Below are 26,453 nucleotides of genomic sequence, written 5' to 3'. Positions count from 1 at the left end.
TCTGAATTATATATCCACATTTCAAAAATTCTGTAGAGATTAATCTATTCCAACATTTAGTTGAGCATGGTAAATTTGAAAAATAACAGAAGCACTTTAAATTCTCCATGTTACATCCACTGAGATAATTCTTCGAAACTAAATAACCTTTCAAGCTTTGGAAAAGGAGATATATAATAAGTAGATGTTAACTACTTGTTTAGTATGAGAGTATTAACAGATTTTGTGAAATTATTAATATGAGCTAGATTTTTCTAATATTATCTAATATCTTTTAGAATGCAAGTAAGGAATAACCCAATGTCCATTGGTAAATAAATAAAAAAAGTTCAGTGATGTCTTCTCACATTGAGTCTGTACAAAAAGCAACTCCTGGCTTGGCTGATTCATTGACCTTTTCATCTAATCAGGGCTTCATTATCTATCCCATCTACCTTCAAGCTAATGCTTCACAGTTCAAAGATGTCCATGGCATCTCCAGTACCATACTCTCACAAAAACATCCAGAAGCATTTGCTTTCTTTTTAAAAGTGAGGAAAGTCTGTTTCAGAAGCTCCCAGAAGAATTTATCCTATATTAATTGCTCCCAAATGCACACATTCAAACCTGTGTCTAGTTCTGATGCTGAGCCATCATGATGAGCTTATGGTACTTGTGATTCACTTCTCAGGTTGGGCCTGGAGCCTCTCAGAGCAGTATAGGTATATAGTAAAATAAGGATTTGATTAGGAAAAAGGAAAGATTTGTGGCTCTTGAGAAGGCAACTAGCAGTTGTTGCAACACAGTCTTTATGTTTCCATTTTCTTAAAAATTATTGCAAAGAGCAGCAAATGCAATGTATAAATAATGTGAAATGCAATGTTACATGTAATACTGTTTTTGAAATGAGCATCATACATGTAAAAGAGAGTGAATCATTTCTTTCCAAAAAAAAAAGTTCAGAGGAATGATAACAGAATACTTGAGCAATCTTTCCAAACTATTAATTTGAACCTGTTTCCATATGTACAAAATAGACACTAAGTAATAGTACCAACTCGTAATGATGTAAGATTTTATGCATAAAGAGCTTAGAATAGCATCAAGTGCTGAAGACGTCTTATGTTTATTACTAACTAACCATTGTACCAGCCTCATAGAGGGGAGAATCTTCCCTACAAGAACATAATGTAGCCTGTGAACACTAGGAAGTCCTTGCTGTTGTTGTTCTTGGGTACAGAGAATTAGAATGGTCACTTTTACCACTCTTTGGTTTGAAAAAAGTGGTATTTAATACAATTTATTAAATATTTACATTTATTAAAATTTAATGCCAATTTGTCCTATTTCCTCCCTTCTCTCATACAAATAACATGATAATATCTTTTAAACAGCTGTGATGATTAAAATTAGTAAATAAATGCATTTCGAATTTATGGAAAGAGAGAAGACAATAAGAAAAAAAAAAACCCAAATAACTATGCTTTTATAAAGCAAAATTGAAGAAACCATCTTCCAAACAGGCCGATGACATTGAGATTTGTGAAGAAAAAAAAATTCAGGGTGGAAAATATGGCAAATGAGCTATAGATATGTAGATACATCTTAAAATAGCAGTTTAGATTTAGCATTGAACTTTGGAAGCTTCATCTATTTGTGTGGTGAGAATATGCTCCCTGAGGAATTGTTATGTCTACTGAGACCTGATTATGAGAAAAATAAGCCATTTCTATATTATATATGGCTTCCAATATCCCCCATTCCTGTTATGCCCCAAGTGTACCTAGCACACTAATCCCTTTCCTTTCCCTGCTTTCTATGACTGTCCACACAATTCATTCTGAACCTTTGCATGTTGTCTTATGCACTTGAAATACTAATTGAATGTTGATTAATACACTATCAGTGTCTCCAGTGGACACAGAGAAATTTTTTCATCAAAATGAATGAGCCCTACTAAATCACATTGAGGCAATTATCCTTAAGGATGTCCCAACTGAAGATAATTTGCTGTGTAGTATTTTATCTCCATCCTTTGTAAAAGCAAATGCAGTACCTACTTCATAATTATTCCCCCCATGTTTTTCATTAACCTAAAATGAAAGATCATATATACAGAAAAACAAGGTGAACTTTCAATCCCAGATCAAGGCAGGATAAAACTCAAGAAAACAAATAGTGAAGATAATCTCATCCTCCATTCAAATAAAAATAGTAAGCTTCCTAATTCAAAACATCTGTTTGAAAAATCTTTAAAATACAGAAAGCTACTGTTAATAAGCACACATGCTTACAGACACACACACACACACACACACATACACACACACCCTATTGTAGTAAACACAAATAAATTTCTATAATTGCAAACCACTTTCTCCCAGTCCTGTACTAGTGCTTTTTGTCATTTGATTTGACAAGATACCACATATACAAATTTGAAATAAAGCAAATGGAAAATAAATTATGACTCTTTATCATTTCTTCTGTTAGTATTTATGTCATGCATAAAAATTTTATGTAGCTCCAATTGATAGTCAATTCCAATTCATAGTTTCTGTCAGAAATTGATGAAATATATTTTATGAAATGTTCATTACATTACATTCAAATTTTCTTGTAGAATTTATCATGTAGTTTTGCAATATACAGAAGAAATAAAAGCAAGTACTTTGAATTCAGATTTACAAAACATAATAACAATATATGAAACAGACTTGTTCATTTATATGTAGGTCAGACATTTTTAAAATATGTCACCTCAAGCTCATCTGTTTATAATTATATGCAGAACTCTAAATTCAGCAGTAGGAAAGATATGGTCTAGTACTTGTATTCAGAGTCCATAAGACCACTCTTAGCTTCAATGATTTGTTAAAAGTACTCACAGGACTTAGCTGACCTTTGAGGCTACCTCTTTCTCATGGCTATGATTTATTAGAGTGAAAGAATGAAGAAAAAATCAGCAAAAGGAAAATATGTAATGCAAAGTCCAAAGGAAACTAGGTATAAACTTATCAGAATCCTCTCTCAGGGGAGTCACACTAAATGGGCTTAATTCCTCCAGCAACCCCTTAGGACAACATGTATGAAGTGCTTTTTGTCAGAAAGCTATTGAGACTTAGTGCATAAGGTTTTTATTAGTGAACTGGCCACATACATATTCTCTGCCTTCCATGAACCAAAATTTTAGACTCCCAGGAGGAAAAATGAGCATCATACATGAAAAAGAGATAATCATAAACTACATTGCTTATTTGATGGTGAGCATGAACCACATTGTACAAGCACTTTTGGTGTAGTCACCCCTTTTATCATTTAGAAAATCATGCTCCTGAGATTCAAGCTCCCCACTGCAGACAGGGGCCAACTTTGCAACAGTCCTTTCTCTGGATAGCAGTCTTAGTCCTGCTATGCTAAATCTTTTCTGCTCAGTAGTTAAAAGCACAGTTTTGTAATCCAATGACCCTGGGCTCATATTTTACATTTTATTACTTCATATTAATGTGACCTTGAGCAAGTTATTTAAACACTTTGCACCTCAGTTTTATCAACTGTTAAAAAGCCTTAATTAGGCAATTATATCATAGGAGTGCCATGAAAAGTATATGTAATTAAAGCATGTACAATTCTTAACACACTGTCTACAAAGAGTAATGCTCAATAAATGTTGATGACTAATAATGGTGTATGGCAACTGCCTGCAAAAAGCTTGGAATAGGATGCATGAACAAGATTCATAAAATATATAGAAAATAAATGCTCTGTGTGGTGTGTGTGTGTGTGTGTGTGTGTGTGTGTGTGTGTGTGTATTACCAACTGTAAATGCACCAAGAGTGTTGAAAATAGGCAGTTTTATAATTTAAAAGAACTCACAAAATATTTCTTGCTGAGATAAATGAGCATTCTTTTAAGTGCTATGAAGCTACAGTAGTAAAAGATTGTTGCTTATCTTTCAGAAGACAAGGACCTAGTTGTCGTCTGGATAATAATATTGTTATCCTCGTGCCACTCCCTGACAAAGTCCTTCTTTACGGTTTCATGAAAGTGGCTGTTATTCTTGAGAATAAAATTCTGAGAATGAATTAGAAGGATAAGTGTGAATTAGAAGGATAAGTGGCTAACCGGGTCTGGTGGCACAGGCCTATAATCCCAGTTACTCAAGAAGCTGAGGCAGAAGGATCTCAAGTTCAAGTCCAGCCTGAGCCACTTGGCAAGATGCTCAGCAACCCTGTCTCAAAATTAAAAAGCAAAAAGAATGGGGGGATGTATTTCAGTGATAAATCACCCCTAGGTCCAATCCCTAGTACTAAAAAAAAAAAATCGGGAATCGGGGGGATAAGTGGTTAGATAGATCAGTCTTAGACACAGCCTTACTACACTTTTATGAATGTTCTTGGAAATAAAAGATTATTATCCTGGTACTCTTGCACACCTTTTGGGGGAATTCATTCTTTTCTTGTAGCTTTGTCTTTCTAATTAATATAACAAACTCAACATCTACTAGAATGTAGAGAGCTGCTGGATGGTGGTGTGTTTTGCATTTAATGTTGGATGACTCCTAATAATAAACACTTAGAAATTTTTTTTAAAAAAGTCACTTTTACTCTATATTATAAATTTAAATTGCCCTCAAAACTATTACCAAGTAGAAAGACTTTATGACAATTTATTAGCATTAAATATTGAGGAGGAAAGAGCTTCGGTTATGTTTAACTAGATCACTTATAAAGCATATCTCATTTTGCTAGAAAAGGAGTATAGATGACTTGTATAAATACATCCTCACAGGACATTATTTAACTAAAGTACAAAATTAAAAATAAAAGCATTTGTTAAAATTAGACCTCTCATTGGATCTTTTTAAAAATTTATCCTAATTAGTTATACATGACAGTAGAATGCATTTTGGTTCATTGTACATAAGTGGAACACAGCTTTTCATTTCTCTGGTAATATGCAATGTAGAGTTGCAACATATGTGCAGTCATACTTTACTGAAGCCCTTATAGAAGTTATAGAAGCATACTCCTCAAAAGAAAAGAAAGGAAAAGAATTAACACTGTTAAACATTTTCTTTAGTGGCTACCCTTAGTTAATCATAGTAATGAGGAAGAAGCCTTGGTGTGGTTATCCCAAGCTAAAGATGTAATTATTCATCATACATTGCAAATTAACTTATGACTCATAACTACATTCAAATTTTAATTTATGTAGTTTAGACCAATACATTTATACAATATTGTAATTGATTATACCATTCATCAGTTTGTTAATTATTCAGCTACCACATAGAAAATGAAGTACATAACATAAATAATATTGAGAATACATTGTTCTAGTCCAAATAATTAATAAATAACTTTAAATCTATTCTGAATCTAGTATTTATCGTATCATCCATCATAGTTCTTAATATCACATTGATTATTTCCTCCTCTGTACAACAATGTATTGAAGACTGTAGTTGTGTTTTATTTATTATTTTCTTCTTGATGTGATTCAACTGGTTTTATACCAGAAACTTAAGAAATGATGCACTGAATTGATTTCAGTTAAGTTGAATTGAATTGAATCAGTTAAGTAATTTTCAGAAAAAAATTGGTGTGGAATATCATGAAACTGCCACACATAAGTTTAATAATTAATTATAGCCAATCAATTTATTGTGACTCTTCCTTCCTCACAGAAAGTTATTTTAATTTATTGATATGCTTTTCAATGAAGATGCACATTTCCTAAATCATAGAGTGGTATATTACATATAATATATATGTGTATAATTTTTCTTCTTGTCAGTTCTTCAAGGGAGTTTTATGACATTAGGTACAAAATTCTATTATTTTCACTTGTGCATCTTTTTAAAACAATTTTCCTCCAACTTGTAATCACATATCTGTATTTCATATGGTTTTATAAAAATTTTAATATTTTGTAATTTATTTTTGAGTTATCTCTGTCTAAAATTATGCATCATTCTTAGTCATTGTGACATATTAAATCTCATTGGACACTGATGTTTAATTTCAAAATTATATTTAAAGAATAAAAATAATATTTATATAAGGATGAAAGAATATGGACATATTGATGAGTGAATCTCTGTGTGTCTTAAATACTATCCATGCAGAAAATTTTAAATGCAGAGAAACAGTACTTAGCAGATTTGTAATTTATAGTATCACTAAAATCCTTTTTTAATCTTTCTAGGTCAAATTTAGTCTGAGTATTTGGACCTAATGTAGTCTTTTTCTCTTTAAAGTGGTATCCCAAGTTTCAGATGATGTATAATTTTAAGTTCAAAAGGAAATGTCAAAGCAAACCATTTACCCATTGACAGGTCCTATAAAATAATATGAATTTTCACTGACTTGAAGATGAGCTCAGTTAAGTTGTACTGGTGTTTTATGATACACCAAGACAAAAAAAATGCTGTACACAAAGTAAATCACAACACTTTCTTAATATTTATAACTTTTATAACACAAAAAGAGCTTTTGTAGACTTAACTAAAACAGATTATTTTAATGATACTAATTGTTTCTGAATATTTTATACCTGTGCACACATACACCCATGACATATATTTTTTAATTATACGTTAAATAAGTTGGGTAAGCCATTCTTAGAATTTTTTCTCATTTAGTATCTGAGTCAGTTCTCAATGTTTATGTTTCATGCATGAGATTGTTCTGTTTGCTGGTGAGGCAACTATACACCATTTTTCTAGAAATTTCATTTGAACTGCTACACCCATTCTGTAAATTTTGATGCTGCTACTTTCGTTTTTTTAAAATTAGTTCTTTTTAGGTATACATGACACTAGAGAGTATTTCAACATATTATACATACATGGAGTATAACTTATTCTAATTAGGATTCCATTCTTGTAGTTGAACATGATATGGAGTTATATGGTTGTGTATTCGTATATGAACATAGAAAGGTTAGTCTGATTCATTCTACTATCTTTCCTATTCCCATCCTCCCTCTCTTCCCTTTATTCTCCTTTGTCTAATCAAATGAACGTCTATTCTCCCCAACTCTTTATTGTGTGTTAGCATCTGAATACCAAGAAAACATTCAGCCTTTGTTTCATTTTACTTAACATGATAGTGTCCAGTTCAATCCATTTACCAGCAAATTCCATAATTTCTTTTTTATGGCTGAGTAATATTCCATTGTGTATATATACAACAATTTCTTAATCCATTCATCTGTTGAAGGCCATCTAGGTAGATTCCATAGACTTGCTATTATAAAGTGAGCTGCTATAAGCATTAATGTGGAAGTAATAATGTAGTATGCTGATTTTTAAGTCCTATGTGTATATATGGAGGAGTGGGATAACTGAATCAAATGGTGGTTCCACTCCAAGTTTTCTGAAGAATTTCCATACTGCTTTTCAGAGTGGTTATACCAATTTGCAGTCCCACCAGCAATGTATGAGTATACCTTTTCCCCAACATCCTTGCCAACGTTAATTTTGTTTGGATTCTTGATTGTGGCAATTCTGACTGGTGTAGTTTTGATTTGCATTTCTCTAATTGCCAGAGATGTTGGACTTTTTTTTTTTTTTTAATGCTGCTACTTCTTTTATCTTACCAGAATGGGTCAACAGAAGACATTTCATGTCTTCATGGTTTATTTTTATATATTCCTTTTCAAATGCTCCTTAAAATGATTAATTGAACTATTAATCATAGTTCTCTCAAGTCACAGGAGATAATAACCAAATGCAAACATGCATAGGCCATGATAGCTACATTACTGCCTCCGACTGCTAACTGATGAACAGAGATTGGAAGAAACCATCAAGTATAAACCATTCTTGTTACTAAGATAATATGATGTGAAAACAATTGGTATTTTAGAAGCAGTGATATATGGTATTAAAGAAAAATCATTGTTGAACATAATTAAAAAACTGAGCTCTAACTAATGGCATGTATGTGTTTGTATACACACATTATTCTTTTATTCTACAATATTTTTATGAGTTCTTTTTAGTTATGCATGACAGTAAAATCCATTTGACATAATTATAAAAGTATGGAGTGTATCTGTTCTAATTCAGTACCCAGTACCTCTCCTTCCCCTCCCCTCTCCCCATTTCCTGCTCTTCTCTTTATTGAGCCTTATGCCATTTACCCAGTTACTTTTTTAAAATAACTTGTAGATATACATGATGGTGAGATTCACGTTCACACATGTACCTAGGAAAGTTATGTTAGATTCATTCCACTGTCTTTCCTTTTCCCATCCCCCATGCCTTCCCTTCATTTCCCTTTTTCTACTCTACTGAACTTTTATTATAAGATTCTTACACAGACAAGCCATTTTAATAATCCCTAGATTTTTATTATATAAACTTACCTGCATTTTAAAAGACAATTTAGATTTCTGAGCTATGTTTCATTTAAAATTTTTTCCACAAAAGTTGAATAGTTAGGGTCATAAAATTATCAACACTTCTAATTCATTATTTCATGTGCTTTCTTATATAGAGTTATAAATAACCCATCAGCTGAAAGTGGTAGCAAATGCCTGCAGTTTTTTTTCCTTGAGAGGCTGAGGCAGGAGGGTCACTGGAACACAGCCTGGGCCACATAGAGACCTCTATCGCAAAACCTCTATCTATTTGTGAAGTTTTGAAAAGTCCTCATTTTATTCCATATGAACTAATTTTTTCCTTGAATCATTAAAATATGCTTTTTCAACTTTCAAAATTAGCAACTTTAAAGTATCAATAAATGACACCTAACTGAATATTTCTTTATCTTCTCTCTACTTTAGGTCCCATCAGCAGTGTTTTGGTGAATAAATATGGCAGCCGGCCAGTGGTGATAGTAGGAGGTTTACTCTGCTGTTTGGGAATGGTTTTGGCCTCTTTCAGTACCAGTGTAGTAGAACTTTACCTCACTGTGGGCTTCATTGGAGGTAAGCCAAGTTTTGTTTTTAGCTTTTTTTCTTAACATTTCTGTTGTTTCAAAGTTCTGTAAAAAGCATGAACAACAAAAATACTTATTTTTTTAAATTTACTTTTTAAAACCATGTTATTTTAAAGTATTTTTATCTGATCGTGCATTTAACTACTAACTACTTTAGACTGGCCATTTTATTTCAAGAAATGAAAAAAGTTATTGTACATGTTAACTTTCAACTCTTAAAAGTAGTCACTTAACTATTAAAAAACAAATGGCTTTGAATTATTTTCACTTGACTTTTTACTCTTCAGACAGTTGAGATGGAGTTGAGAAAAAAAACTCTCTGCTATAAATAAGTTTTTTATTTTTAAAAAACTTATTTTTTTTGTTTTTATTACTCAGAGTATTTGACTTACCACTGATAATATGTTAAAACTTGTGTGAAAGAGATATTTTCTGTATGCGCTGATTGAAATTCAACAATAAAATGACTGTGTCTGCTTTCTGATTAGTGGTAGAGCTTTTCAGTCCTGTCCTTTATCTTCCTCACTCAAATGAACCTGTTTAGAAGTTCAGTAAGGCAGTTTGCCACAACACAAACATGCTTAATGGCACACTGTCACTTGGTTATCATGGTGCCACATGCAGAATAGCTATTGACTCTAAATAGAAATTGAACATTTAAAAGCACCACTTTTATATGCCTGAACAATAAATTATATTTAAAAATCTACAAAGTTTTAACAAAAATTATCTTCAATATATTCAAGAGGCTGGGTCTTCCCTTATGCCTAGAGATAATAAGTAAACATTTTTGTTTTATAATGATCTGAGATCAGTCTAACCTGCAGTCATGTATCATTTCATGAAAAAAAAAAAGTATATTATAGGCCATAGTAATACTAATGTTAAAACTCTTCTCTTTGCAGCCTGTCCACTTTTCCATGCCTTTGTGATATGGCAAAACACATTTTGATATTTTAAATGGCAACTTTCTTACATCTAAGCATTGTCACGATGAAGAGAGCGCCCTTTGCTTTGTGCAGACTATTCACTATATTGAATTTGATCATGAAATGTTAGGATGGGCCTTCAAGTGGGCATACTTAAAGATAGGATGATTACATCATCCTGTATCAGAAATACCTATTACACTATTATTATTCTAATGTGTAATCTCATTCCTTTGGGCCTTGAAGGCCTTAGTACTTCTAGAGTTGATGCTGTATACATCTATGAGGGTTTTACCTTGCATTATCAGCCAGCTTGGTTTCTGACTTTGATTTACAGAAAGCATACAGCACTAACTTTTAAATTTGACTCAGCACATACATGATGTGTGATCAGAGATAAATTAGCCTCTGTATGTCTCGGTCTATAAAATAGGGCTAATAGTTATTTTCCCAGGGATTTGTTGAACAATTAATGTGCAAAGCGAATACATTGTACTTTGCAGAGTACTCAGCATGTTGTTATTTATAAATAAATATTAGAAAATAATACCAATTACACTACCATGTGTGCAATGTCATGAAAGTTCTTTCTAGAACTTGGCTTTGGCAAAAGACTTTTTGTTGTTGTTGTTGCTGAGTGTGTGCACTCTCAGGAAGTCTGTTTCCTTCAGCAGTGGCAAACAGGTAAGTTACGGAGCCAGATTCAGATCAATTGATTTAAAGTCTTGTGTTCACTGTACCATGCCAGAAATTGTCAGCCTGGGATAAGAGCTAAAGACAAAAGTTCCAGGCGACAGAATGGGAGGGAAATGACGTAAGATAAAGAAACTCTGAAACACAATACGTGGATTTTAGCTTAGGTTCTTCCACTTACAAGCTATTTGATCATAGGCAGGTCAGTTTTATTATTTATGAGTGGGATATAATTACACGTACTCTGCATATCTCACAGGTAGAGTTAGAGATCATGCTGCTCTGTTATTCCCCAAGGCATGTTCTTGGTTCTTTCCTGAGCTTTTAGAGATGCTTCTATTCATATAAAATGTCTGTTTGAAAGAGTTGGAGTAAGTATTTGTACTTAAACCTGTAAGTCCCAGAACTTACATACTTAACCACTTTACAATACTGTTTCAATTTAGGTAAACTGTAAACAGAAAAATGCTCACCTCTCTAGCCCCTAAAATAACCGAATAATGCCTAGGGTGTGGGGGTGCAGGGGAGAGGTACTTCACATGAATCAATTTTATGCACTTTCAAAAGTACTTTATTCATCAATAGTGCTAAATATTGCTTCAGTGGGACACAAAAGCTAATTCATTTCTCAAAGGCAATAATACACTGCCAAGGAGTTCCCTAGACTATGGGAACATGGGCTCATAGAAACAATCAGCTTATATCCTTGAAATAAAAACATATTTCAAGTAAAGCAAAACAAAACAAAAACTTCTTTTTTTATTTAGCACTTGCGTATCTACATACATTAAATTTGGAATGTGAGGGATGTAAAGAATGAGATTAATCACTTAAATGTATTACTCTTTTTTATTATTTGCATAGTATTCAAAGAAATGCCTCTGGGGTATTACAAAATTTTTTACAAATTATGAGCATTTTAGCCTGTCCACATTTCTTCAACTCTGAAAAGACAAAGTCTTTCCATTTTTAAATTTCACTCTTGTCCACACAGAAGAAATCTATGTATTTGCAAATAAATGTATATTAAGAGGAAAATGTTAATTTATCTGTGGAATTAAGTGACTTTTAATAAGATCTAAATTCTGTCCTCCTTTCCACCGATCCTGTGATTTTTCATACATAGGTGGAAGTTCTTGGTTTTATATCTGTGCTTTAAAACATCATTTGAAGTATCCAGTTATGACAACATTTTTAGATGTGTACAATTACATTTATGCTTATAATCCTCAAAAATTACTACCTGCTGCTGCATTTTTCGTTCACTTTTCCCCACTTGAATGTGCCTTCCAAAAATAATTTCTTATGTGAGTGGTGTAATATGTTTGTGTTTTCTTTTTTCCTCTTTTGTCTTGTTCTTTTTAGGTTTAGGTTTAGCCTTCAACCTGCAACCAGCCTTAACAATAATTGGCAAGTACTTCTATAAGAAACGACCCATAGCGAATGGATTGGCCATGGCAGGGAGTCCTGTTTTCTTAAGTACATTGGCCCCTTTCAATCAGTTCCTTTTTAATAGTTATGGCTGGAAAGGAAGCTTCTTGATTTTAGGAGGTATATTTTTGAATGCCTGCGTGGCTGGGGCCCTCATGAGACCCCTTGGCCCCAAACAAACTACTCAATCGAAAAATAAGATTAGCATAAGAGCAGAAGATACAGAATTGAAGAAAATCCAACAGAAGAAATCGACATGGAACAAAATTAACAAATATTTAGATTTCTCCCTTTTTAAGCATAGAGGATTTCTGATCTATCTATCTGGAAACGTCATCATGTTTCTGGGTTTTTTTGCCCCTATTATCTTCCTGGCTCCGTATGCTAAAGACAGGGGAATAGATGAGTATTCCGCAGCTTTCTTGTTGTCTGTTATGGCTTTTGTTGATATGTTTGCCAGGCCTTGTGGAGGATTAATTGCAAACTCCAAACTTATCCGTCCCCGAATCCAGTACTTCTTCAGTTTTGCGGTCATGTTTACTGGAATCTGTCATCTCTTGTGCCCCCTGGCACAGAGCTACACGAGCCTGGTGGTATATGCTGTATTTTTTGGCTATGGATTTGGGAGTGTTAGCAGTGTCCTCTTTGAAACTCTCATGGACCTTGTTGGAGCTTCAAGGTTTTCCAGTGCAGTGGGACTCGTCACTGTGGTAGAGTGTGGCCCCGTTCTTCTTGGCCCTCCTATTGCTGGTAAGAATATTTCTCATCAATAAAAGCAAAATGAATTATGCAAATATTCATTAGCTAAGAAGTTCTTTACAGTAAATCATGTGCTTTCAATAATATTAATGGCCGAAAAAGACTGTAGGGGGATTGATTTTTATATTTTATTACACATTTTAAAATTTCATAATTAGTTGATTTTATACCTAACTCTGTTTCAGAACCTGGACTTATGAATTTGAGAACTTAAGTTAGATTGGTAATTAGTTGCATAATTTTCAGGACTTCTATCCCAATTAGTTGTTATTTTGTGCTTTTAGGAATATAAAAAAAAATGTGACTTTAACATTACTGAACAGATTTCTGTTCTGCTTATATAAAAATGGGTACAAAATGTAAAATCGTGTTCTGAAAATTTCAGAATTTGTTTTTTAGTATGTTAGTTATATTTATTTGTAACTAACTGCCACGGAAGCCATACCTTTATATCACTAACATATAATACAGGGATAAAGACAAATCCATTGAAAGTTGTTCTTTCTACTAGATAGTTTATGTTGCGTATTTACAATTGATAAGGATTACCTTTATATTTTAAGATTTGAAATATTTTTAAAGATGTCTATAAAAGTGTCTATGCTAAATTAACTCAATAAAGAAAGTAATACAAGTTTAGTGTACCACCAACAAAATTGAGAAGTTGGTCTACTATTAAAAAAAAAAAAGAAACAAAGAAAGGTAAAATAGTCATCACAGAAGTATTAGATTTTTGTTGGACTTGCTTGTCAGTATTTTATGGCTTCCTTTTGAAATACAGTTAAGAGTACTTTTGAAAGGAAATTATATTTAGATTGAATCATGCTTCTGAACCCATGATAAAGACACATGCCTAATTCCATTCTGACATGAAGACTTGTCTAAGATTTTAAATGTTGTTAATATTAAATTATTTTTTGTAGGACAGACTTTTCCAGCAACTACTGTATGTTATTTTGGTCACTGTTAAGCTTAGATTCTTGGCCTGCCCCCTAGTGCACAGTCAGGTTAAATGCAAATTTCCCCATGTATTTAGTCTGTTGTTAAACGGCTTTCTGTGCGTCATCAAAGAACCGTTTAAAAGTGGAGACATTCATGTCGAAAATGTTACTCTTAATGCCCTCATTGACTTTTGTCTTTCACTTTTTCACTTGGTTAGGAGAGCAATAGAGCTGGCTGTAATATCTTAGTGGTGTAATTGTTGGTTTTTCCTATCCTCTAGTATTTAGGGCAGATTTATGGATATAACACAATATCCAAACAATTGTTGAAAAAGGGTGAAAGCCATTAGGTCTTGTTATTTATCAGCCATCTGATTTTCTTACAAAATAAAGCACAATTGGACTATATTTTCATATGAAATTGATTTGACCAAATGAATTTTAGAATTTATGCATTAGCATCAAATTCTAACTATCAAAAGAGAAAAATTATACATTACCATGCGTGGTGATATGAAAAAAATTAAGTCTAATCAAAGACATAGTAGATTGGCTCTAAGAATTTTTTAAAAAGTGATATGATTTTGCCACTTCTACACATACTAAGAACCTGCATCAATATATTTTTAAGGCAGTTTCAGTTACTCTGAGTGCCTGTTGCATTAATATTGGCAAATCATCATGTCATTTGACGCCGATTTGACGTAATAGATCTGGAACTCATTGTTGAAGCTCTCAGACTGTAGCATAGATATCCATTTTTTAATACTATTTCTGCCTTGTGATACTCCTTGACTCTCAGGCCGGAGTATCCTTTTTAGTATTTGATTACTACTGAAAATGTCTGGCACATAGTAAGCACATAGTAAATACTTTTGAATATTTGGTGATTTTTTTCTGACATTCTTGCTGCTGCTGCTGCTGCTGCTATTAGCCCTGGTGGTAGACCAATGAGAGGTAGGGAGTGTGTGGGTTTTATTTCTATTGATTTTTTTTTCAGACTGATCTTTAAGTTTTATACTCATAAAAAACTGAAGCTTTAGCTCTGGAAATCATATCTGGTTTCCTGATGCTGAAAATTTCCCAAAACACTTAGAAAGTACAATTATTAACTAATGAGGCCATGGGTCTTATGTTTTCATATTTATATTGACTATCACACAGACAGAAATATTTGACTAAAATTAGAAAGGAAAACAAAAGTTATATATACATATATAACATTTTTGTTATATATACATATATTTTGGGCCTACTCAAATGAGCTCATTCTAACATCTACCTGTTTAAACCAGAGAATTTTATTCAAATAGATAAAGATTATAAGTACCTAAATTTAAAATTGAACCTTTGATTACTTTTTAGGTAGAATGCTAGAAACTCTTGCTAAATAGGCTGACTTCAAGGGTCTATATTGGAATCACTTGGAATGCATGTGATAAGTAATATAGCTTTGTACACACTGAATTTGCTGTTAATAATTATTAAGAATTAAATGCCTTCATGAACAAGAGGAAAACTAATTACAAGCTGAAGGATTTATAAGTCAATAAGTCTTCAGCTTATGTGGTACCAGCCTAGTTCTTCAAGGATCTCAATAATCAAATTGAACTAATGGTTTCTTCCTGATTAGTTTGGCATTGATACTGCAGACTTGGATAAAGTAAAAACAAACAAACAAGCAAAAAAACTGTAATTAGACTAAAAAGTGATATAACACTTGAATAAGAGTTTACGTGAAACCATATTGTAGAGTTGTTATGAATATGAAATTCAACGGACCTCAGAGTCCAAATTCTGCCGCATACTAGCCATGTAACCAGATTACTTCATAATAAGGATCAAATGAGATATGATAGATCAAGTTCTTAGCCTAGAGATGGAGATAGGGAGCCATTTAGTAAGTTGTAAGCCCTGTCAAAAATAGTATGAAAATCTTTGTGTCTGTCCTAAAGACTGCATTTTTTCCTCTTTATTGAAGAGAAAATGAAGTATGGGAAAATGACACAATCTTGATGGGCATGCTATAAGTAAATAGATAAATATATCCTTACTTACAGGAATGAGTTAAAATATATATATATATTTTCTGGTAGTTATCAGTACACAAACACATATATACCTAATTTGTCTTAGTTGTATATTTTTATTGGAAGGAATAATTTTTAATAAATTTAATGCACTACTATTATAATGATCTAAATTTATGTACATGCTTTTATTAAGCTTATATAGACATCATAACCTAGAATGCTTTTTCTTTGTTAAAGTCTTGTTTTACATTAATTTAAATAAGAGGTGTGTAATTTGTCTAGAGAAGAGTTTTTTTGAAATTTTTTATCATTTAATAACTGTTTTATATGTCATCCTAAAAGATGTTCTTTGTCTCTTAGGTAAATTGGTGGATATAACTGGAGATTATAAATACATGTACTTAGCCAGTGGGGCTATTGTGGTAGCCTCAAGTATATGGCTGCTCATTGGTAATGCTATAAACTATAGATTGCTTGCAAAGGAAAGGAAGAAGGACGAGGCAATGAAGAAGCAAATGAACACAGAGGAGTTCAGAGAATCGGAACCCTTGAGCAATGCTAAACAGGATGAAGTTACTGTCAAAATGCCAAAAGGAGAGAGTGCGCCCTCAGAAAGAGAAACTAATATTTAACAAGAATCACACCTCTGATTTCAGTATTCATGAATTTACTTATAAGTTTGCTTCTGTTTTGCAAAATATTGAAAAGGTTTTTAGTTGAAACAAGCAGCCACAGATAAGAATGGAAATGAGATTTTACTCGATGGCAAATTGTAAACTAGTTCCTAAAAATTTGTTTGGATAGTTAAATTTTGAGGTTATGCATACAAAGAATCCATGCAACGAGTTTATTTCCATGCTCAACTCAGAATGTGGTGGTTGAAATACAAATTTTAAAGTCTTCCAGGCAGGGACTTCTAGTGTCCATTATAGAATGAGATCTAAATCTCAAACCCTGATATAATGACTTAAAAAGAGAATCCCATAAAAAAGCCCTCTTCTCTTCACATTTCATTTTTTATTTTATATTAAAGTTTAAAATAGAGGAAAAAATTATTTTTTCTCCTCATACATACTCACACACAGAGAGACACACACAAATACACACAAGTTCATAAACATATACACTCATGTACATACCCACATGAACACAGAGTATATAGAGAACAAAAGAAAATAAATAAATTTGAAAAGGATATTATCGTAGTCACTTATTCATTTTTTTAAAGTAAAAAAATGTCCATAGAAACACAAAGAATGTATATTTGCATACTGTTTTACAATGTGGATTTTAAAGATAGGCACATAGATGAAAATGAGGGTGGTCTTAATTCAGAAATGTAAGTGGCTGCTATTTAAAAAAGCACTTCTGTGTATAAAATAAGTCTGAGAAAAAAGAAAGACTCCATTTTATACCATTACTTTTGCACATTTTTAGACTTGATTAATCCACACCCAGGATTTCTTTGAAGGGGTGTCACTAGTGCCTGGTGCTGGAGAATAGAGCCCTCAAATAATTTTCAGAATTTTTACCTAATATGTAAGTCAAACTAAAGATCTGAATGACAACTAGCAATGAGCTATATCCATTAATTTTAAAAGGATTTTAGTTTTTAATCCACAAATTAAGAACCAGGGATTTCTTTTAACTAGGCCTCAATTTAGTTTCACCGTCATACTGAAATATCAAAGAAGAATGAATCTGAATCCTAGCTGATAAGTTCATAAACAGACCAAATCCTAATTTTTTTCCAATCCTTAGAAGTGATCTAAGGTTCCTGTTATGCACAATCCATGTAGTATAGCTAACTAAGATTGTGAGATCATTTTATTGAGCCTTCTAAACTCTCTTCTAAATTTCCTTCTTTCCAAAACAAACAAACAAACAAAAAAATAAAAGCAAGACCAAAGCACAAACAGGTCTTTTCCTCAGCCACTGAAAATGGCTATAGGAATGGTACTCTTGAAAATTTTGCCCTCTTACTTATTACACTATGCTGCCTGTGACTATAAGCAGGAAACTATTTTTTAAAAAAAAGCCCTAGAAGTATAGACTGTGTGGCTTGGAATTGTGAGTATGGTTAATAACATGATTGCAAGAACCTTGACAGATTGCAGCCCAGGTTAACTCAGCAGTTTGTCATTTTCCTGTGTGAAAACATCTGAGAGTCTAAATTTCTCTTTGATACAGGCACATTTGATAGTTCTGTGCTTTCAAAACTACAAATATCATAGCTAAAATGATAAATATTTACACCTACAAATCTAAAGATTAATATTCTGATTAATAAAAAGCATTTATGATATTATTATTGAAGTAATATCACCCTTCATATGTCCAAAAAACTTTGTTTTTCTTTTTCTTTTTTTTTTTTTTATTGCAGTAGAGGCAGGTACTATTCTTATTTCTAATGAGACTGTACCTGGACACCATACTTTTGTAAGAGTTCACATTAAAGATTTGATCTTTAAAATTTTTGCACTCTTTAAGCATTTGGCTCATATTTATGGAGTGATATAAAATCTTTTTTTCATTTCACATTTGCTTTTTTGCATATGATAGGATGTTTATATTTTTCAAATATTGAATAAAACAAGATGTGCCAAGATCATAGATAAATAAATGAAGAAAATTGTGACAATATATGGCTGTTTTTCATTTAGTTTCACTCAATCTTGATTCTCAAATTAACTAGTTTTATATTATTAGTGCTTTTGTATTCAATTCTAACTCATCATATGAAATGCAACATGGTTGCTGTGTAGTATTTCTCCAGTTATAAACACTTCCGTAAAAATACCTTGCATTCTCTGAAAATACATATCTAAACTAATACAGGTATCAGATCCAGGAAGGAATAATTAACAAAGTAATGATCTTGGAGTTTTGGTTCTTAGAACCACATCCTTATCACCAGCTAGTAGAGACTTTCTGTGGGGTGCATTCCATTGCCTTCTCCATGGGAAGAGGTTTATTTGCCAACTGAAGAGTCAAGTCAAACCAATTTACACTTGCTTTGCTGCTCTTTGGTTGCCTTACATTATCTCTTCATTTTTAACATTGATTATATTATTTTTTAGGGAAAAAAAGGAAGAAAATTTGCTGATTCAAAGTATGATGTCATATATATAGTCATGCCTGAGAGTGCACAGCATGAAGTCATAAAAATACATGCATATTAGCTCGCAAAATTAGTCCAGAACACACATGAAACATGATATAAATACATACTAGATTAAGAACTCTTTCAGTATATTATAAGTCATTCTACTTGTTCACTTTTATTACTTCACTTCCAATCATTGGAAGAATAATTGCAGAATCAAAGATTGAGCAAAGAATATTGGCCCAGAACTTTCATTTATTGCATAGTCACATAAGTGGAGGAGTAAATATATTTAGCCTCTGTGTCTGAAGAATTAGTGCTGAACATATTTCTTTGCCTAAGTAACAATAGATTTTAGATGTTCAAGATATGAAGCAAAGTCAATTACTGCTAAAGTTCCTACTAGACTCTGTTGCCCACCATGGAATTTATAGGAGGATTGTCATAAACCAGTGTACCAAAATAATTTATGATCACTGTCTATTTTGCCATTTGTGTTAACTTAGCATCCCTTATATTTCAGTATTTACCCTTAAATATTACTTCACATTTTCTGACAGATCATAGGGTATGGACTTGTCCTGACCTGTCCACATCCTCTTTCCTAATCCTTTTTAGGTCAACTTGGGTTATAGTATATTTCACATGGGAAGACATGATTTTTTTCTCCGTGTTAATTCATATGACTCATTGATTTCACTTGTTTGGTACCAAATTCCAACTAAATTAGTTCATGGGCCCACAGGCTTCACCTGGACACCAGAAAATAAGTGAAACACTTAGGTTTGATAGGTCTAAACGTGCATTTCAAAATCCTGGAATTTTATACACATCATTTTCTGCCTATAAAACGACAAGGGTATTTAAAAAAGGAAAAGACACCATATAAATATTTTTTATATAGATGCTATAACCTTGATTAATTAGTTAAAACTTTTTTCATCAAAAATCTTTTTTTAAATCTTATTGTGTAGAATATTTCAGTTTAATAAAATTAAAATAAAATAATAAATGTAAGACTCTAATTAGGGAGAAAGAATACAAAGTGAGAAGGAAACTAATATTTATGTATCGTATATTTTGCTTGTATAATGCCTTTTAATATTCAAACCAAAGCCATGGTAGAAGTAATTAACTTGATATAATTAATGAGTAGAAATAAAAACAGACATAAAAAAAAATCCCAGAAAAGTCCCCAAAGTTAAAAAGTAGTATGTGACCAAACCAAAATTTAAACTCAGGTTTACCTAAAAGCAGAAAAGAGCCCTTCCCTGGGGTATTCACTACCATGCTGCTTCCAAATAGAAACTACAGAGGCAAAAGTAGTTAAAATATAGGTACAAAAATGTAAGCATTATATGGTAAACAAATTAGATTTTACTGAAATTTGTATTATTTGTTCAGTGTTTATTAGAGAATATGTTTGCCATAAACTGAATATTATTTCAAATTGCTTGCCTTTTTTAGACAATGGAAATTATCCCAAATAATGGTGATGATTATGTAGTAGCCATAATTATTTTAAAGTGACTTTTTTTCTCATAAAAATAGCAGCATATTTATATGACTCAGGCATAATATATTTTCCCTGAAGTTGGATTTAGAAGGAGAATGGTATTTACTCTGGATAAGGAATTCCTATACTGGTTGCTATTTATTGTAATGTAAAAAGTGAAAACTACTTACTATAAAACAGTATATTTAGAATTTTAATGATTATCCCCATTTATGGGATTATCCAAAGCTGCCACAAAAGGAGTTAAGAGATACTCATTACAGAGTATTTGATTTATTCATATAAAGTGTATTTCTTTTCATTATTTAATACTGCTTCCCCTGAACACTCTCACTTTTCAGGTTTTTCTGAACATCTGTATCATCATTCATTTCTTAGCATTGTTGCTTCATCTTCCTCCCTCTGGACTCTTGAAATCCTGAGAATGTGTTTCTCCTAACTCTATTGAGGGATGCACTTCTAATGCACTGCTTTCTTTATGACCTCATGATGAATCTGGTCCTATCTATTTGTGATTTAGAAAAATGGTTGTCCTGACGCCAACTGTATATACTTATCTTTCCAAATAAGGGAACTCCTGTGACTATAGATATGAGGTTTTCTGGACAGTGAATAAGCTTATGTTCTAAGTGTTTTATTAGGTATAGTTTTCCTTATGCACAATAAATATATAATTGAATGCGATTTTAAAGAATCTTTTAAAAAAAAGTCTTCCTATCCTTGGCACTTATTATCATGAATGTTTCTGTTTTTCTTGAAGTGCCTGACACTTTTAGAAACAAAACTGACCATCACAGCATTGCTCCATTATGTATCAACCTATAGGTTTTGGCAATGAAGTAGTATCACTGATAAAACATATCAAGTAAATTTCTTGTAGTTTATAAAACCAAACATCAAAATTATGGATATGAAAAACTAAAATTAAAATCTTGACTTTCTCATCTCACCTTTTTTCTTTTAAGATTTTTGACCTCTGCATATCCATATGCATGATCATGTTTGAGAATCTACTGAAGAGCTAAGAAGCCCAAATATCAGTATTTAACTATAATGTCTGTGTTATTGAAATCATGTTCATTTTTGTTGATGCAATTAAAATGAATTTTGCTGAGTTCACATTATTTTAGTTCTGATTTTTATAGTTTTTTATTTTCTGTTCTTTGTTATCAGTTGTTCTTATGCTGTAGATTTGAGCTCATTAAGAATTTCTGCTATATGATTTTAGTCTTCTCTCTCCAAATGCTTTTTCCTCAGTTCATGTAGGGACAGATTACATAGGAATTGCTATAGTTATTTTATGAATGATAATTTTTAAATGTCTACCTTAAGAGCAAAATTAACATTGACTTTAGTGGTGTATGGAAATTCTTAGACCAAATTACTTCTCCATTCCAACCCCCTGATGTTCTACCTTTTCTCTCCCTTTTACTCTTTAATTATTTTCCGTTTTTTTAATGTTGAGATAATTTTCTTTAACCTTTTTACTTAATCATAGACAGTTTTGCTATGGAACTTTTGTTTCTTTGAAGTGGGTTTGGTTATATACCCATTATTTCCCCAATCTTCATGTTTTTCTATCTTTATCTGTACTTCTTAATGAAATGAGCCATGTTCAGGAGTAATTAGGTAAGCCAGCACTCACTGATTATAAATTTATTAATATTGCAGCAGATATTTTTCTTCACATGATAAAACATTTCTTTTGTTTCTTTGTTTTTAATTCAAAGGTAACAAAATAAGCTAGAAAAACTCTGTATGAAAACATTGGTACTGACCACTCTACTAAGGCATCATAAGTTGGTAAAATGTTCTGCTCAGTAAAAGAAAAAGGATGGGATTTTCATCTCATGAGTTTCTGGGTAGAATTTTAAAACATTATTTTTATTCAGACTTCTATTGTGTTTTATTTTTGTTTCCTTTTTTTACTTTCATATGTATCTATAACAAGTTTTTTTTTAGTTAGACCCAATTAATTTATATATTTTGTTCATTAACATACAGCACCAATATCTGACATGTTATTCATGGACTTTGTTTTTCTAAGACCTATTATTTCTAGTTAAAGTATGAATTTCTGGATTTAGTAAAATAAGACATGTGAACTGAAATATTTATTTTCCAAACATTAGATATAATTGTATTTTTATTTGTATTATATTTTGTTTTAACATATTTATACACTGAAAAATGTACTCAATTAATTTGTTACATCTTCTCAACCCTCCAAACTAATTTTGTTAGACATCCACATTTTAACAGTACTAGACCATAGCAGATTAAGGGCTTTGCCTAAATATACACCAATCCTCTGAGTTAATGCAGGGTTGGAGATGGAACCCAGGTCCTTTAACTCCAAAGACATTTTCTTCTGTATTGCACTATGTAAGCCATCCTGTTGGAACTGATGACTTTTATAGAGTGAATAAAATATTTTCCTAGAAACACACTTGATAAATTCTTTATATTCCATATGAATATTTTCTCCAATCATACTTTGTAAAATCATGTTTCCAAACTTAATTTGAAAATATTTGCTGATTGCAATAGTAGATAATTCTGGATAAATCAGAAGTAATATCTACTGGGATGAATGATTTTACACAATACATGTTGTTATAATAATATCAAAGTTATTTAAAATACCAATATTATGCTAATAGATATAATATTTCAGTATTCCAGTAATTACTTTTTTGCTTACATTTATATTTTAAAAGTAGCATTCATGCATTTGTTCCCTAAATTAAAATGCCAGAATATAGAAAATAAAAGTTTGTGAATTATTAAATTGCATGCCAGAAATTATTGTCATTGTATTACTTGAGGAGATCATGCCTACAATCTTAACCTAAGAACCTGAAGATATGTTAAGAAAATAATTAGAATATGGTCTATCCCCCAAAAATATTGGTTTTGAAATGGTAATCTCACCTAATTACCAATATTAAAATGCACAACAAATGTTTGGAAACAGTATAACTAGAGCTTCTTTTGTGCTGGAAATACCATCTACCTCCATCATACCTAGATAGATAGATACTCTTTCTAAATTATCTCTGTTTCATATGCCCTCAGAAAATAACAAGAACAACAAAAATAATCAATTATTTTTAAAGGATTCTTGGAGGAAGAGTGGTGGCTTTTTAGAGCTTTGTTCCAGAAAAACGTAAAAACAATAATCAGTGCTTAATATTTGTTTGCTCAATTCATTGTTTGTCCCTAAACACATCTGCAGTCAATGGTGTGTTCAATTAGATTCAGCCAAATTAACATTCCTTTACTGTTTCCATTGCCATTGTGATAGGAGGCAGTCTCAGTAGTTTCAATGTGTGCATGTGATAAATATAAGGCACCTTCATTTGTAATCAGGACAAAAATGATGTCATACTTCAGTCACAATCTGTCAGTATAGTAATTCCTATGTGGGAGATGAATGAGCATAGTCTTTTGAAATATTTACTAAAATTGGCATGTGATTTGAAATTTTCATATAAAGTATTTCCTCCCAAATATGTTAAACTCATTTTAGTTAAATATTTCCTAGATTGAATAATTTCCCATTTTTAAGAAATTTTTGAAAAAAAATTATTTAATAGTTTACATTCTTTCAACAAATACTCCTTTCTCATCCCAGTATTAAACTGGAGCAGATATTAAAAATTAAGATTTTTTTTTTTTTTTTTGGTATTGGGAATTGAACTCAGGGGCACTCAACCACTGAGCCATATCCCCAGCCCTATTTTGTATTTTTTTTTTAAATTTACACACAGGGTCTCACTGAGTTTCTTAGCACCTTGCTTTTGCTGAGGTTGGCTTTGAACTCTCGACCCTCCTGTCTCAGTCGCCTGAGTCCCAGGAATTTTAGGAAAAGTAAGATTTTTGAAATAGAAGTTATACATAACGTGTTACTAATATTAAAATACACATATGTAAGACATTCCTTGGCCATAGCCACACCCAGCTACCTTCTCAAGAATTCTTTAATAAGAGATTGGATTTAAGGGTTAATCTGTGCAAGTATTTTTAAAATATAAACTATATCTTGTGTTGTAATTTTATGACTTTTAAGTTTAAAAAGTATAATGAAATTGCTTTGTTCTATAGTATTTTAATGACTGCTGAACAAGTTGCCACATGGCCTATTGACTGTGGTTAGTTACTCTGATATAAAATAAAGAGTAGTTTTGCTTGACACATAAGTGGATTCAGTTGTTTTTATATGACGTGAATTTTGATTGTCCTATTTCATTTCTTTTAAAAATTAATAAAATATAAAATAATTAATTTAAATATGCGCCTGTCAATGTTTAAAAATATAAGATAGACCATCTTCCTTTTGCCTTCTTACAGATGAATGTACTTAAAGTGATTGTGATTTGATCTCGATAAATTTATTTATTTATGGAATTTTCTTTTGAAATTTTTTGTGTCTGTCGTAGTTGTAAACCTAGAAAATAAGACATATGTAAGAAGTTAACAAAAAATGAGAAAAAATGGCATTTACATATAAGAACATATTTTTGTTTTAGCTAAATTTTATGTAGATTTATTTAAATGAGGAGTTTGTTGTTCATCAATTAATTGTTCCTGCTTCCTTTTAAAGCAGATTTGTTTAATACTGCATCATTTACCACTTGAATTTCAGTTGATTTACAGTGTTACATGGGAATAATGTGTTAGAGAAATATCTACTGTAGTTTCTAGGTCTTACTACACAATAAATTTAAAACCAAATTGTCAAATTCCTCTGTGGGAATATATGTTTTACCCGCAGTTTTGAATATATTTTCCAATTCATCTCTTTCTTACTAGACTGTGAGCTCCTTGTGGATAAGGATGTCATCTTAGTTAGAATGACAACAACTTTAATGCCTAGCAAAGTGCCAGGCATAGAGTAATCTTATTGAAATAACATTATGGATCTAGATAATTAAAAGATACTACAGTATTCTTTGATGCAGCTTGATATATATATTATAAGACTTCTCTAATATTAAAAATAAGACACAGAAACACCTGTAACATTTTATTTACTTAAAATTAATGTTCTGTATCAAATTCATTTTTATTTTCTCAAACATTCTATGCAAATGCTGAAATATGCAGCAGCAAAACTTTATGGTACATATCAACTAGTTTTATTTTCTTTACAAAATCAGAATTGCTCTATTTAGGCTTCCTAGAGTTGTTGACAATCATTTTAATGACTAAAGGTGCTACTTATTTCCAACATTGACCTTGATCATAAGTGCTCCTGTCTGCTAAGCTTTATTTATGCTTTCTTGGGGGTAAGTGGGGAAGAGTGCAATAAAATTAGAATATCCTTTTTGTCTGAATTATGCAATTTAGAACTATCTGTGTTCCTTTGTACTCTATTATTATTGTATTGTAGTTATTATTTCTTACTGCTCACTAATTTTTATTGCAAGCCTGTGCTGTTTCTTAGAAAGTACATGCATATATATTTCTATGATGTATAAGAAAAAAACTGTATTGCTTATTAAAATTAAAATTAAGATGACAAATAAATTTACGTGTTAAAATTTTTAAATCCAATCTATATTGCGTTTTCTTAAGGTCCATGAAATGCTGTGCTACACTCTACACTAATCAAAACATAATGTCCAACACAAGCCCACATGTAGGAGCACTTCTCTTTTTGTCTGAATGTATGTAACTGATAAATGTCAATGGAAGTCAGAGGAGTGAATAATACCACCAGTTTATTCTGGCTGAAATGAATGTGTAGGGTTTGTTCTTCATGATTATATGCACATGTGATCTAAACGATATTCACAGAATAAACACACAGGTCAAAAGAGAACACTACCCACATCACAGAATTACCATTTGTGCCCTTCCTATCTCACTGTCTTTCCCTTTACTTGCTTTTAAATGAACTTTTTTTTAAGAGAGAGAGAAAGAGAATTTTTTAATATTTATTTTTTAGTTTTCAGTGGACACAACATCTTTATTTCATTTTTATGTGGTGCTGAGGATCGAACCCAGTGCCCCGTGCATGCCAGGCAAGGCCACTACCGCTTGAGCCACATCCCCAGCCCCAAATGAACTATTTTTAGAACACTTTTAGGTTCAGGGCAAAATTGAGAGG

The 26,453-nt window shown here is 31.8% G+C and overlaps 1 protein-coding gene across 5 annotated transcripts in view; it reads left to right on the top strand.

The window, feature by feature from the left end:
- Positions 1–25,870, top strand: part of Slc16a7 (solute carrier family 16 member 7) — a 170,114-nt gene extending 144,244 nt beyond the window's left edge. For all 5 annotated transcript variants that reach the window (XM_071609712.1, XM_071609711.1, XM_071609709.1 and 2 more), the window contains 3 exons: positions 8,776–8,919; positions 11,918–12,733; positions 16,077–25,870. In XM_071609712.1, coding sequence (XP_071465813.1) covers positions 8,776–8,919; positions 11,918–12,733; positions 16,077–16,348 — 1,232 coding nt within the window. In that variant the 3' untranslated portion in view covers positions 16,349–25,870. The remainder of the gene's footprint in view (positions 1–8,775; positions 8,920–11,917; positions 12,734–16,076) is intronic.
- The last annotated feature ends 583 nt before the right edge of the window (positions 25,871–26,453 follow it).

This window comes from Marmota flaviventris, chromosome 3 (genome assembly GCF_047511675.1).
Source record: "Marmota flaviventris isolate mMarFla1 chromosome 3, mMarFla1.hap1, whole genome shotgun sequence".
Lineage (NCBI taxonomy): Eukaryota > Metazoa > Chordata > Mammalia > Rodentia > Sciuridae > Marmota > Marmota flaviventris.
The sequence above is the reverse complement of the archived record's forward strand: the minus strand, read 5'-3'. Positions and strand labels throughout refer to the sequence as shown.